This window comes from Oncorhynchus masou, chromosome 13, assembly GCF_036934945.1.
Source record: "Oncorhynchus masou masou isolate Uvic2021 chromosome 13, UVic_Omas_1.1, whole genome shotgun sequence".
Taxonomy (NCBI): domain Eukaryota; kingdom Metazoa; phylum Chordata; class Actinopteri; order Salmoniformes; family Salmonidae; genus Oncorhynchus; species Oncorhynchus masou.
The window spans coordinates 66,963,850-66,976,175 of NC_088224.1; the positions used below are offsets into that span (position 1 = coordinate 66,963,850).

The window sequence follows — 12,326 nt, forward strand, 5'->3', positions numbered from 1 at the left end:
TGTTTGGCCGGAGTCTGGGTAGCCAGTGTGGCACAATTCATGTCTTATTTTGGATAGTCTATTGACATGTTATAATGACTGCTTCTTTATAACAAAATGTTCAATAATGGATATGAAATACTTAATTATCAATCACAGCTGCTCACCAGGAACACGATTACTGTAGCTGAATAAGATGTCTTGGAGCAGGACTAGAACAAAAGCATACACACTTAGTGGCTTTCCAGGAGACATGACCATCTCTACTGTGTAGGAAAATATAACCTGTTGGTAGAAGAGACATGCTTTTTCAGCTATTCAGGTCATTTGAAATGAGTTCATTCTTGAGCGCAAAAGCAAAATATATTAATTACATTAAGTTATACAGTAGCCTACTTCACTTCAGTGAGAAAGTGAAAGTATGGCACTGAGGAGGGGATGTCTGATCATCATCATCTGGGGTTGATGGGATGAAAGGTGGGTCCTGCCCTCCATTGCATACACAATCTCCTCCTCCAGTAGTACTTTTTTTGTATAGTAGTCATATCAAATGTAAAGGATATAAGTAATCATACAATAAATCACACACTGATCGATCATTAAAAGGAGCAACACGTTTATTCCAGCTGTGATGAAATACAGTGGTCTCCTAGGGTTCTCAATGTTCACGTTCAGGATTAAAGTGCAGAAAGGTTCACAGCTTGTGTTGTTTTTGTTTTTTAAATAAAAGGAAAATAAAATGAACCATAATCCCTAAGATATCAAAAATGGAGAAATATGGAAAATATAAATATGATATACAACAAGAAGAAAATCTCATAATAAAACAAAATATCAGCAAGGATGTTAAATCCATTCATTATCATCAGGATTGAATTTTACACAAAAAAATCAGTTCAAACAAAGCGTTTCGAGTCGAGTCGTTGGCAAGGCCAGCTTTAAAACAAAGGCACAGCATATTGTTCAGCGGTAAGGATACTTTGCAAAGAAGTGCTGCTGACACATTCTCATCCATACATCCATACACATGCTTGACAATGTGGCTTTGACATGCATGGTGATACATATTTACAAACATGGCAAAGTCCCATACATCCTTCAATTGAATTCCCATACATGCCCATTGATTAACACATTAGCAGAAGATGTGCATAAGAGAGATATTTTCTGTACTGATTTATACATTGACAGGTAGGTAGAGGACTGCATTCTCATTGGAGGCTTATTGTACTACTGTGATTTTGGTAATTGAATAGGCCAGTAAGTATACCCTTTTCACACAACTGAGCCGATTCCATGACAAGGCAAACAGATGTGTACTACTCTGGCCTTGTTTCACATCCAGCCTAGTTTCTGGAATCGTTTTGGAAAGGAAGATATTTAGCCAGCTCAATACTGTTCGGGTTGGCACAATAATGTGAAAAAGGCACCGTAGAAGTGCTCTCTTTTGATGACAGACTAACAGTGGTTTAACCCTCTCTGGACAACACCGTAAGGTGAAACAGTCAAGAAAACACAGAACTTCACAAAGGATCGGTCTATAGGCAGCAGACAGACCATGGTTATCTCATCCTCTCTGTAGCAAACTAGAAGAATTTGAAATAACTAGGCTGAATAGTTTAGACAATTAGAAGGTAGGCCTGGGAGGTATCTCTTTTGAACCCCTCAATGTTGCATGTACCATGTTTTTAAAGTTGAGGATATGTCTGAAATGAGACAGACATGCCGTGACAGAGTTATCTAATAATAAATACCTGCAGGCATCAGAATGGCCACCTAACTCTGGTTTGCTACAAAGAAGGAAGAATTTCCCAGGACACGTTTACAATTTAATTGAAAGGCTCCATCAGTGACTTGCATTCATATTATCAACCGTCATTTTAGTTCTTTATCACAAGTAACCCTAAATTGAAAGTGCAAATCAAAGTACTCAAATCTATACAAAAAGATTTCAGTCATTATATATAAAAAGAGATGCTGTGTTTTTTTTAAATGTCTTTTGTCATTTTTCCTGTCTCTGTCTGTACACTCTTTCCTGTCTCTGTCTGTACAGTCTTTCCTGTCTCTGTCTGTACACTCTTTCCTGTCTCTGTCTGTACAGTCTTTCCTGTCTCTGTCTGTACAGTCTTTCCTGTCTCTGTCTGTACACTCTTTCCTGTCTCTGTCTGTACACTCTTTCCTGTCTCTGTCTGTACACTCTTTCCTGTCTCTGTCTGTACAGTCTTTCCTGTCTCTGTCTGTACACTCTTTCCTGTCTCTGTCTGTACACTCTTTCCTGTCTCTGTCTGTACACTCTTTCCTGACTCTGTCTGTACACTCTTTCCTGTCTCTGTCTGTACACTCTTTCCTGTCTCTTTCTTTCTTTCCTTTTAATCACAATTTAAAAAAAGAAAAGAATAGCCTGGTTATACAGCAGAAGTGATCTCAATAGCAAGTACACCATGCAGCTCATCTTCAAGTGGAAAATAGGGAATAGAGAAAATGTTTGATGGAAAAAGAACACGCGTGAGAGAATGAGAGTGACAGTGTTCAAGAGAAAGATTCACATACAGAGAGATTATTTTCAAGAGAGTGTAGTATGAGAGACATAACAACAGACATACAATATAGATATTAATTACAGCCAGCAGTTTGTGTGTAAACAGAGGGCCTCCCATAGGGAATTCCATGTAGAGGAGACTTGTGTTGTGACTAAGTTTGTCTCCATGTACTGTAGGACTGAGAGAGGCTTGTGGTCAGAGAGACACTATGATGTGACTGTCTGGCTGTCTCCAACTTCCACAACACATCCACCCTGCTATGGATGACTAAAGAACTCTATAGTAACAACTAACAAATTATCCTCAATTTCTTTTGAGAGGAATAAACAGTAAATGTGGCTCGGCATATAATGCCAAACTACATAACCTTCATGTTGTGACTCTGTGTTGATTCTCTTGTTATGGTTGCATTCAATTGAGGCGATACCCACAGAGTAGTTCTATTCAAGGTCATAGTCAGGGCACTCTCTGGAGTCTAGACCAGATCAAAAGCTGCTGTAAACAAAATAACTTGATATGCAGAGATGAGACGACGGGAGTAAATGGGACACATCTTGTGAGAGTGCTTACACTTACAGTGATGGTCGGTAGGAGTGAGCTAGGACCCTAACATGCTCTCTTACTTCGCATGAACTTCCTAAAAGCCCCCTACCACTGTCTGTCACTATGGCAACCCAAGACAGGAAGTCATCATCCCTGTCGAAAGTTATCTGCTCCATATCAGCTACCACTGCCCTACTTTTCTTATTCTCCTTAATTTCAACAGGTAGCCCAATAAAAATATGGCAATGTAGCATACATTATAAGTATACAAAATATGTCTGTACATTTAGAATATTTAAAACATTTACAATATGATTTTATCACCGGCTATATACATTGGGTGGGTTGAGTTTGAATACATAAGATTTCACCTCGATGTGAATGAGAAGGAAAGAGAGAGTAATAAACATATGAAATGGAAAAATGTATCAAAGGTGTGAAATAAGTTTACCTCAAAGTCAAGTCAGTGCTGCACAGTGAGAGAAGGAATAGTCATTCATGGACCATATGTTCTACACTACCAGGGGCATCACTTTAAGAATGCATCCCAAATGGCACCCTATAGTGCACTACTTTGGTAATACGCTTTAGCAACTGGTCTTAAGCAGTGCACTATAAAGGGAACAGGATGCCATTTGTGACACAACAGTCACCAGTAGAGGGGTTGAGGAGGAGACAACAGACAAGGCTTACTGGACACAGACGGGGCTTTTTACAGTCATGCAGTGTTTAAAAAGCTTTTTGTTTATGCTCAAAAGCCTTTGCTCTATTTTATTGTACATCTGGATGTGCGTCTCAACTTATGTGTTTCGTATTATTCACATAAAAGGCACCTCCTTTAGCATTTCAAAAAGTGGTTTTGATATCATCAAATTAAATCAAACCAAAGTCACACAGAGGAATACTTTTCAAACACATGATATTGTACAAACACTCTGGAGGAGGGACCCCTACCAATGAGGCTGAAGCATCTTTTTTTTAAGTGACATCTGAAAATGCTTGAACACCATCTCAATAAGATAAAGATGACATGAGTGTTAAGATGGATGTTTTTACAGCTGGGATTGACTGATACTGCTAGCTAGCAGTTGCCAGCCTGACATTCAGCTAAGGTACAGCAATCATGAGACTGAAGCTATGATAGTGGTAATGGTAGTCTGTGTGAGTCTCTCTTGGTTGGAGTTGAATGAGTGAGTGCCTTTAGACAAGGCTGGCTTTTCCCTTCCTCGGTTCCCCCTGAGTCTATACAGCCCATTGACAGCTCACTGTTAAACTATATGACCACTGTGACTGCTGTGGCATGAGGAGGTATGTACAGAGCTCCTGCCTCACCCCTCCCTGGACAATGCAATGCAACTACTCCATTGCCAGAGGCTCTACTACCCTCCTCAATGACCACCATAACCACCTCTCTCATGGGCTGAGACCAGCAGCATTTGACTCTGTTACAGATCCCATCTACTCCGGAGTCTCGGGGTGTGGGGGCAGGCCGTTCTCGGACCGCATGGCGGTGCAAGCCATGGTGGGGGCGGTGTGGTTTCCCCAAAACGCTTTGTGTAGCGTGTCGAGCTCGGACACCACCGGCAGGTGGATCTCCAGGTGCATCTTCAGGTTCTCCAGCCACCCCTCCAGCTTGGTGAAGGCTGGGCTACAGACAGAAGAGCCAATCAGTCATAGGTTAGTGATGTCAAGCTAGATCACATAAGTCAGTTACCGTGGCAGCAATGGGACAGGATACTTATAATAAACCAACACTCAACATGTATAGTATTATCAAACAATCAAAGTTAGAATACAGTTTACACTCATAAGTAACTTTATAGACAAATAACTGGAAAAGTGTTCCTGTTTATATAATCTGTGTACAGAAAGTAAACTTGCGTAATCTACACCCCAAAAAACCTCACACAGCATGGTGATACATGACTCAGGTCAGTGTCAGACTACACACTCACCGTTTCTCAGCATCCAGGTCACAGCAGAGGGCAGCCATAGGGAAGAAGGCTGGGGGACAGTCTGGAGGACAGAAGTGCTCTAAGAAGCCTGTCACATTCAGGCCAAAGTCATGGGCCCTGGGCAAGTAGTCTGGGTCTGCATTCACCCTACCGATGATCTGGAGGGAGAGGTAGAGGTAGAGCGAGAGAGAGAAAGAAAGAAAAAGAGAGCGAGATAGAGAGCGAGGGAGTAAGGGAGAGATACACAGTAAGGAAAGGGCAAAAGGCACTGTTGTATATGCTAGGGCAACAACCTCAGACTAGTTATAACACCAGTTATGAAGCTGGATCATTAGTCATAAACTAATATCAGACATCACGACTGCTCGCCAGATTCTCATTTTATTATAATATTTTTGTTATTTAACCTTTATTTAACTAGGCAAGTCTGTTAAGAACAAATTCTTATTTACAATGGCGGCCTAACCCGGCCAAACCCTAACCGGGACGACGCTGGGCTATATGTGCGCCGCCCTATGGGACTCCCAATCACGGCCAGTTGTGATACAGCCCGGAATCAAACGAGGGTCTGTAGTGACACCTCTAGCAATGAGATGCAGTGCCTTACACCACTGCGCCACTCGGGAGGGCCTACAGATGTAAGATCTTAATTCGGTCACTCTTTTGTTGCTGAGATTTTTCATGCACTGTAGAAAATGCAATAGAACTTTGTGATTGACATAAATTCACTGAAAACCCACACTAACAGATCGTTATATTAACAGTATGTCACGTTCCATGTAGCCTTCTTTTGGCCTAGCCACCAATCAAGCAACATTATGGACTAACCGTTCAAATCCTGTTGCTGCAGGATTATTTTTCTGTGACAATATAGGTGAAATTAAGATCCTACATGTACATCTGACTTACTGTTGTGAGACTCCAGGTCCAGGGGAAAGGGAGTCCCCAATAACAGAGTATACCAATCATAGAGGGACTGAGGGTATGCCCAATGGGACCACCAAATGGCATCAGATCAGCTAGCTAGACTACAGGTAGCCCCAGTCCCTATAAGTCACCCACCACATAAAGATAATTTCCCCTCTGTAATCCTGCCTCTGTGGAGTCCCTGCCTAATGACATCCACGTGGAGATAGACTCACTGCATCTCTGACAACAGAATAGTTCAACCCAGTGCTGCTAGGACCAACCCTAATGGTACCATACTGATTGGTCTCTCTATTTTAACATAACTCAAAAGCATTTAATGAGGAATATGAATACTTTCGACTGTTTTACTTTCTCAGCAGCAGGGATTACTTCCATATTCTGCTGTCACGGGCACCCACCTCACAAAGCATGATCCCGAAGGAAAAGATGTCCACCTTTTCATCATAACTTTTCCCTGTGAGAGAAGACACTTGTGAGGCTTTTGGTTTCAGAGTACTGACAATGTATTACAGAATGTGGAGTTGAAACAACTGAAGAATTCACATTTTTCTGTTTAAAAGCCATATGGTTGTCATTCCATTTAATTGCAATTCAAGCAATGGTTAAAATAGGTCGACCCTGAACCAGTGGTGTGAAGTACTTGAGTAAAATACTTTAAAGTAGTACCTAAGTAGGTTTTGGGGTTATGTGTACTTTACTATTTATATTTTTGACAACATTTACTTTACTACGTTCCTAAAGAAAATAATGTACTTTTTACTCCATACATTTTCCCTGACACCCAAAAGTACTTGTTACATTTTGAATGCTAAGCAGGACAGGAAAATGGTCCAATTCACACACTTATCAAGAGAACATTCCTGGTCTTCCCTACCGCCTCTGATCTGGCAGACTCACTAAACACACATGCTTTGTTTGTGAATAATGTCTGAGTGTTGGAGTGTGCCTTTGGCTATGTGTAAATAAATATAAAAACAAGAAAATGGCGTTTGCTTAATTATTTGCTTAATAAAAATAATTTGAAATTATTTATACTTTTACTTTTGATACTTAAGTATATTTAAAACCAAATACTTTTACTCAAGTAGTATTTACTGGGTGACTTTCACTTTTACTTGAGTATATTTCTATTAAGGTATCTTTACTTTTACTCAAGTATGACAATTGGGTACTTTTCCCACCACTGCCCTGAATACACACACACACACACGCCTACATACACACCGTGGATCATCTCCGGGGCCATCCAGTAGGGGTTGCCCACTACCGTGTATCTCTTCCTACGGTCAGGCTTCTTCTGCAGGAGACTCTTGTCCTGGATCTTGTCTTCCACCATCAGCCGAGCCAGACCAAAGTCTGCCACCACCACACTGTTATTCTACAGGGAGACAGAGAGGGGACAAACAGAGCAGACAGAGTTACATCTAGTACAACACAATACTAACAACACCAGCCCAAAGTCTGCCACCACCACACTCGTATTCCACAGGGAGACAGAGGACACACAGACAGAGTCACATCTAATAAATGACAATACTTAGAATACCAAAAACACTGCAAACCTACCTACAAGACTATACATCTTACCACAGACATGAAGACAAATGCCAGTTAGAGAGAGAGAGAAAGATAGAGAGGGCACACTCAACAACATAGAGGAATAAAGAGAGTGAATACTATGACTGTTGACTTTGAGAGGTAAAAACACAGACAGACAGGAAGACAGTGTGTCAGTGAGTACAATACAGTATACCCCAGAGACCCCAGACTAGTCACCTGCTTATTCAGGTTCAATATAAACCCTATCAGATCTCCGGGTTAGTGTTTTATCAAATACTATACAGGACATAGGAATCCTCATCCTGGTCTGTTTATCTAATACTTTAGGACACAATATCTTTATCCAGTGTTTTCTTCAACATGGATGTTTACCTTGTCAGTTCATAGAAATTGATATATTTTCTACCTTCTATTTGAACAGGTCTAGGTGAAGAAGTGTACAGTACATGGCATGTCACTTGTCCTGTAAGATTCTGATTTAAGAAGGGCGGCTCTACTGTCCAGTACTTAACCCTAACAAAGGTTTCTCTGTTTTCTAACGTCAAGGAATCTCCATTGTCACATCTCTCTCAACGAGAGACAAACCTGTATGTGATCTAGACATACAGGTGCAAAGTCTTAATCCTCAAAGAAAGCACACACCCTTTAGAGAGAACATACCTAACATCTCTTTACTCACCTCTCTGACAAGACAGTTGTATGAGTTCAGGTCGCGGTGGATTATGTTCACGGAATGCAGATATGACTGGAAGATGAAGAGAAGAGAGAGAGGGATGGAAAGAGACAGAGAGAAAGAAAGAAAACAAGAGTTAGGTATTAAGCCTAAACCTCAAACCAGTGCCTAGTGGAACAAATGTGCATTGTTGTTGCTCCTTCTCTCAAACCCTTTTCAGAGTATAGCCTTTGTAAATTCACTAATCTACAGTCATGTGCTATATTCATCACTGCAAACCCAAATTAAAGGCAACACACTATGACTACCCACGATGCCCTAATCCAGAAGGAATTCAAGATGTAATTTTCATATAGGGAAATTCTTCTACACGTGATCAACACTGCTGTTACTCTTCCTCTAGATCTCCACTAGAGGGCAGTGTGAGTATGGTTAGTTTGACTGCACTGTCTGATATTCTATTCACCACCACTGCACTGCAGTTTCTCTGACTGCAGCAGTGAGCCCATGGTGCCCTAGTCCTGAAAAGACCCATTCGAGAGGCATTCTATACATTCTATTAGGCATGGATCATTCCCTCACCATTCCTGCAGCGATGTCTTTAGCAAAGCTCACTCTCTGGTTCCATGGGTAGTTGGTGTCCTGTTAGTAAGACAAAACAAGGATAGAATCAGACTCTGGATGTTTCACAGAACATAAACACCAGTGATTAAAACTAAAGAGAGGCTCTCTAATCCTAAATCCTCTGATGAATCTGAGACACAATGTACAACACGCAACTATGCACTCATGGGGACACACAGCCACCCAACCACACACACACACAAGCTGGTGCGGTGGCACACCCATACAGAAGTGCATGCAACAAAGTACTACAATCCTACACACACACACACACACACACACACACACACACACACACACACACACACACACACACACACACACACACACACGTTACCATTTTCTTGATTGTCTCCCTCAGGGTTCCTCCTTTGATGTACTCTGCGATGAAGTTGAGTCTCTTATCTTTGTAAAGGACACCGATGAACTTCAGCACGTTGGGGTGCTCCAGACAACGCATCACCTTCACCTGGAGAGAGAGGAGGGTATGTTAGTTATTGTCCTGACTCCTCATAAAGATCAATCATCTTGGAGCTATGGGGAGTGGTTGTGTGGGTTTAGTAAAGGCAGTATTTAGTTAAATGAACTGGGTGGGTAGCTAGATAATTAGTGAACGACCTAGACCTCCTTGTCTCCCGCCTTGAGGGTCTCTGTGAGATAGAACTCGATTTTAGTCTGTAACCATTTCTTCCTGGTCTAACACATACAAGATGTCTCCTCTCCTGTCATTAACTTGACATAATTGTAACAAGAAAGAGGAGTAATACGTGGTTATTACAGCCTCCCAGAGCGAGAGGAACTGATTAGCTCCTAAAGCAGGTACACATTACATAAGCTACTGTGAAGTAGAAAACTCTTTAAAGGCTTTGATTTAAAATGGCCGCCAAGTCCAAAAAGGCCAAAGGTTTTAAAAATAACTACTATGTCTCTACCATAAGGACCAGACTCCAATCCATCGATCAAGTTAAAAACATCAGGAAACCATTCCCAAGGCAGTGTTTGTGTTTTGTGTGATTAGATTGCGAGAGATTGTAATTGGAGTGTTATACAGGCTAGGCACTAATAAAAGAGTTAGAAAACAAACTGTAGTCTCCATTCCTCCAGCTGTTTGCTTGTGGGTGGTCATGGCCTGATGTTTTTACTGTTTACAGAGCTATTAAAAGGACTACGGGTGTTAACCTGAACTTTTTACGAGCTGTAGGGGTGTGTATGACAATCATCTAAACATGACATTCAGAGTTTGACAAACTACATTCTGTGGTAAACGTAGCCCAGGAGGGTTTTACAATAGTGGCCATGGTTGGAAACATGGTAGGTGATCTCTGTCAGTAAACTAAGCCAAAGCATTGTTATTGATGATACATGTGCTATAGACACATAGCAAAGGATTGTATTGTTCTTAGAAGAAGTGGGAGCTCTTTGGGACAAGCACAATGTTTGTCATTGACTGTGGTGGTTCATTCAAATCATTGGAGTAAGGGAAAGAGATGGATGGTGTGCCTTCATAAACCGTTAATATATAAGACCAATTTAAAATCTTCTGAAATCATTCTTAAGCAAATGGAATTTAGAATATGAATGTATCTCCTGAATTGATCCCGTTGAACCCTGATGGTGACACATCAACAAAGGCAAAATAAGTCAAGGGTCAAATAGAGTAATGTCACCCACCTCTTTCAGGAATGTCCTCTGCGTCTCGTCATCAAAACGAATCAGCTCCTTCATCACCATCACCTCCCCTGTCTCTCTGTGGGTCACCTGCAGATACACACACCCCGTGATGTCATCAGCCTGCGCCACAGGGCATGGGGACACTTTCCCTTCAAAGCTAATTTCCCCCCAACAGGCAACGTCTGGGAAGTTGTTAAGAACTGCTAAGGTATAACAACTCTAGATATATGTTGTCCCCCTCTCAAAGCTGATATTTGCTCCCTGCTCAGTGCATCTTCCAAGCAGCAGATGTAGACGTATAGTACATTCTGGTTACATCAGAGGCCATTCTGTAAAACATCTCAATGCTGCCATCTTCTGGAACTTTTGAATACAGAATATATTGCTCCTACGCAGTAACGTTTGACACACTTTTAGTAGTGTGAAGTGGATTTTTAAGGTGTTGGAACTGTCCCCCAAAATGAGTTTCTTTTCCATGGTCATTTTTAACAGAGAGGACAGTTGAACAGACAATGGCCGCGTCATACCCAAGTCATCAGTCAACAAATCAAAACCAGAGTGTGTAGAGGTTGGTGTGTTAACCTTGATGGCCTGTCCAAAGCAGCCTTTTCCGAGCACCTCTCCATGGATGAGGTCTGAAGGCCGGAAGATCCGGTGCATTCGACTGTTGGAGACGACCCGCAGTGACTCGGAGCGGTTAAAGTCCTTCCTCTGAGAGAGAGGGGACGCTGCGTTACTGGAGCCCGGAGACTTATCTATACTGTAGCTCCGCCTGGAGAGAGAGGGCCGAGAGGAAGATAGAGAAACAGAGAAAGAGAGAGGGAGAAAGGGATAAAATAAGAGCGAGGGAGTGAGTGAGGGGCAGAGGAAAAAGAGAGAAAGATGGAACAGGTGGAGACAAAGCAATCATCAGTCAGTCTCACAGTGTAACTGACGCGCATCCATATTGTGTTTCACAGTGTTAAATGGTACTGCCAGGCACCATTCTAGCAGCAATTATTGTTATAGACTAATTAGGAAATGGAAGCGACAGCGTGACTGCAGTTACATATGTAATTGCTCATCCGTTTCACTGAAGAACTGAAGTTCCTTGAAATTTTCCGGATTGACTGACCTTCATTACCGTAATGATGGACTGTCGTTTCTCTTTGCTTATTTGAGCTGTTCTTACCATAATATGGACTTGGTATTTTACCAAATAGGGCTATCTTCTGTATATAACCCCTACCTTGTCACAACACAACTGATTGGCTCAAACGCATTAAGATGGAAAGAAATGCCACAAATTAAGGTTGAACAAGGCACACCTGTTAATTGAAATGCATTCCAGGTAACTACCTCATTTCCAGGCAACTACCTGGTTGAGAGAATGCCAATAGTGCGCAAAGCTGTCATCAAGGCAAAGGTATCTACTTTGAAGAATCTAAAATATATCTTGATTTGTTTAACACTTTTTTGGTTACTACATGATTCCATGTGTTATTTCATAGTTTTATTTATGCATTATTATTTTATATTTAACCTTTATTTAACCAGGTAAGCTAGTTGAGAACAAGTTCGCATTTACAACTGCGACCTGGCGACACAAACAACAACACAGAGTTACACATGGAATAAACAAGCGTACAGTTAAGTTAATAACGCAATAGAAAAAAAAGAAAGTTTATATACAGTGTGTGCAAATGGTGTGAGGAGGTAAGGCAATAAATAGGCCATAGAGGTGAAGTAATTACAATTTATAAAATTAACACTGGAGTGATAGATGGGCAAATGGTGATGTGCAAGTAGAAATACTGGTGTGCAAAAGAACAGAAAAGTAAATAAAAACAATATGGGGATGAGGTAGGTAGA

At 41.3% G+C, this 12,326-nt stretch overlaps 1 protein-coding gene across 3 annotated transcripts in view; it reads right to left on the reverse strand.

Annotated features, from left to right (window-relative positions):
- Positions 1–578: 578 nt before the first annotated feature.
- LOC135552877 (LIM domain kinase 1-like) overlaps positions 579–12,326 on the reverse strand; it is an 87,230-nt gene continuing 75,482 nt past the window's right edge. For all 3 annotated transcript variants that reach the window (XM_064984799.1, XM_064984800.1, XM_064984801.1), the window contains 9 exons: positions 11,058–11,247; positions 10,476–10,562; positions 9,142–9,273; positions 8,763–8,822; positions 8,187–8,252; positions 7,172–7,325; positions 6,346–6,401; positions 5,018–5,175; positions 579–4,710 (listed from right to left, as the gene is read on the reverse strand). In XM_064984799.1, coding sequence (XP_064840871.1) covers positions 4,521–4,710; positions 5,018–5,175; positions 6,346–6,401; positions 7,172–7,325; positions 8,187–8,252; positions 8,763–8,822; positions 9,142–9,273; positions 10,476–10,562; positions 11,058–11,247 — 1,093 coding nt within the window. In that variant the 3' untranslated portion in view covers positions 579–4,520. The remainder of the gene's footprint in view (positions 4,711–5,017; positions 5,176–6,345; positions 6,402–7,171; positions 7,326–8,186; positions 8,253–8,762; positions 8,823–9,141; positions 9,274–10,475; positions 10,563–11,057; positions 11,248–12,326) is intronic.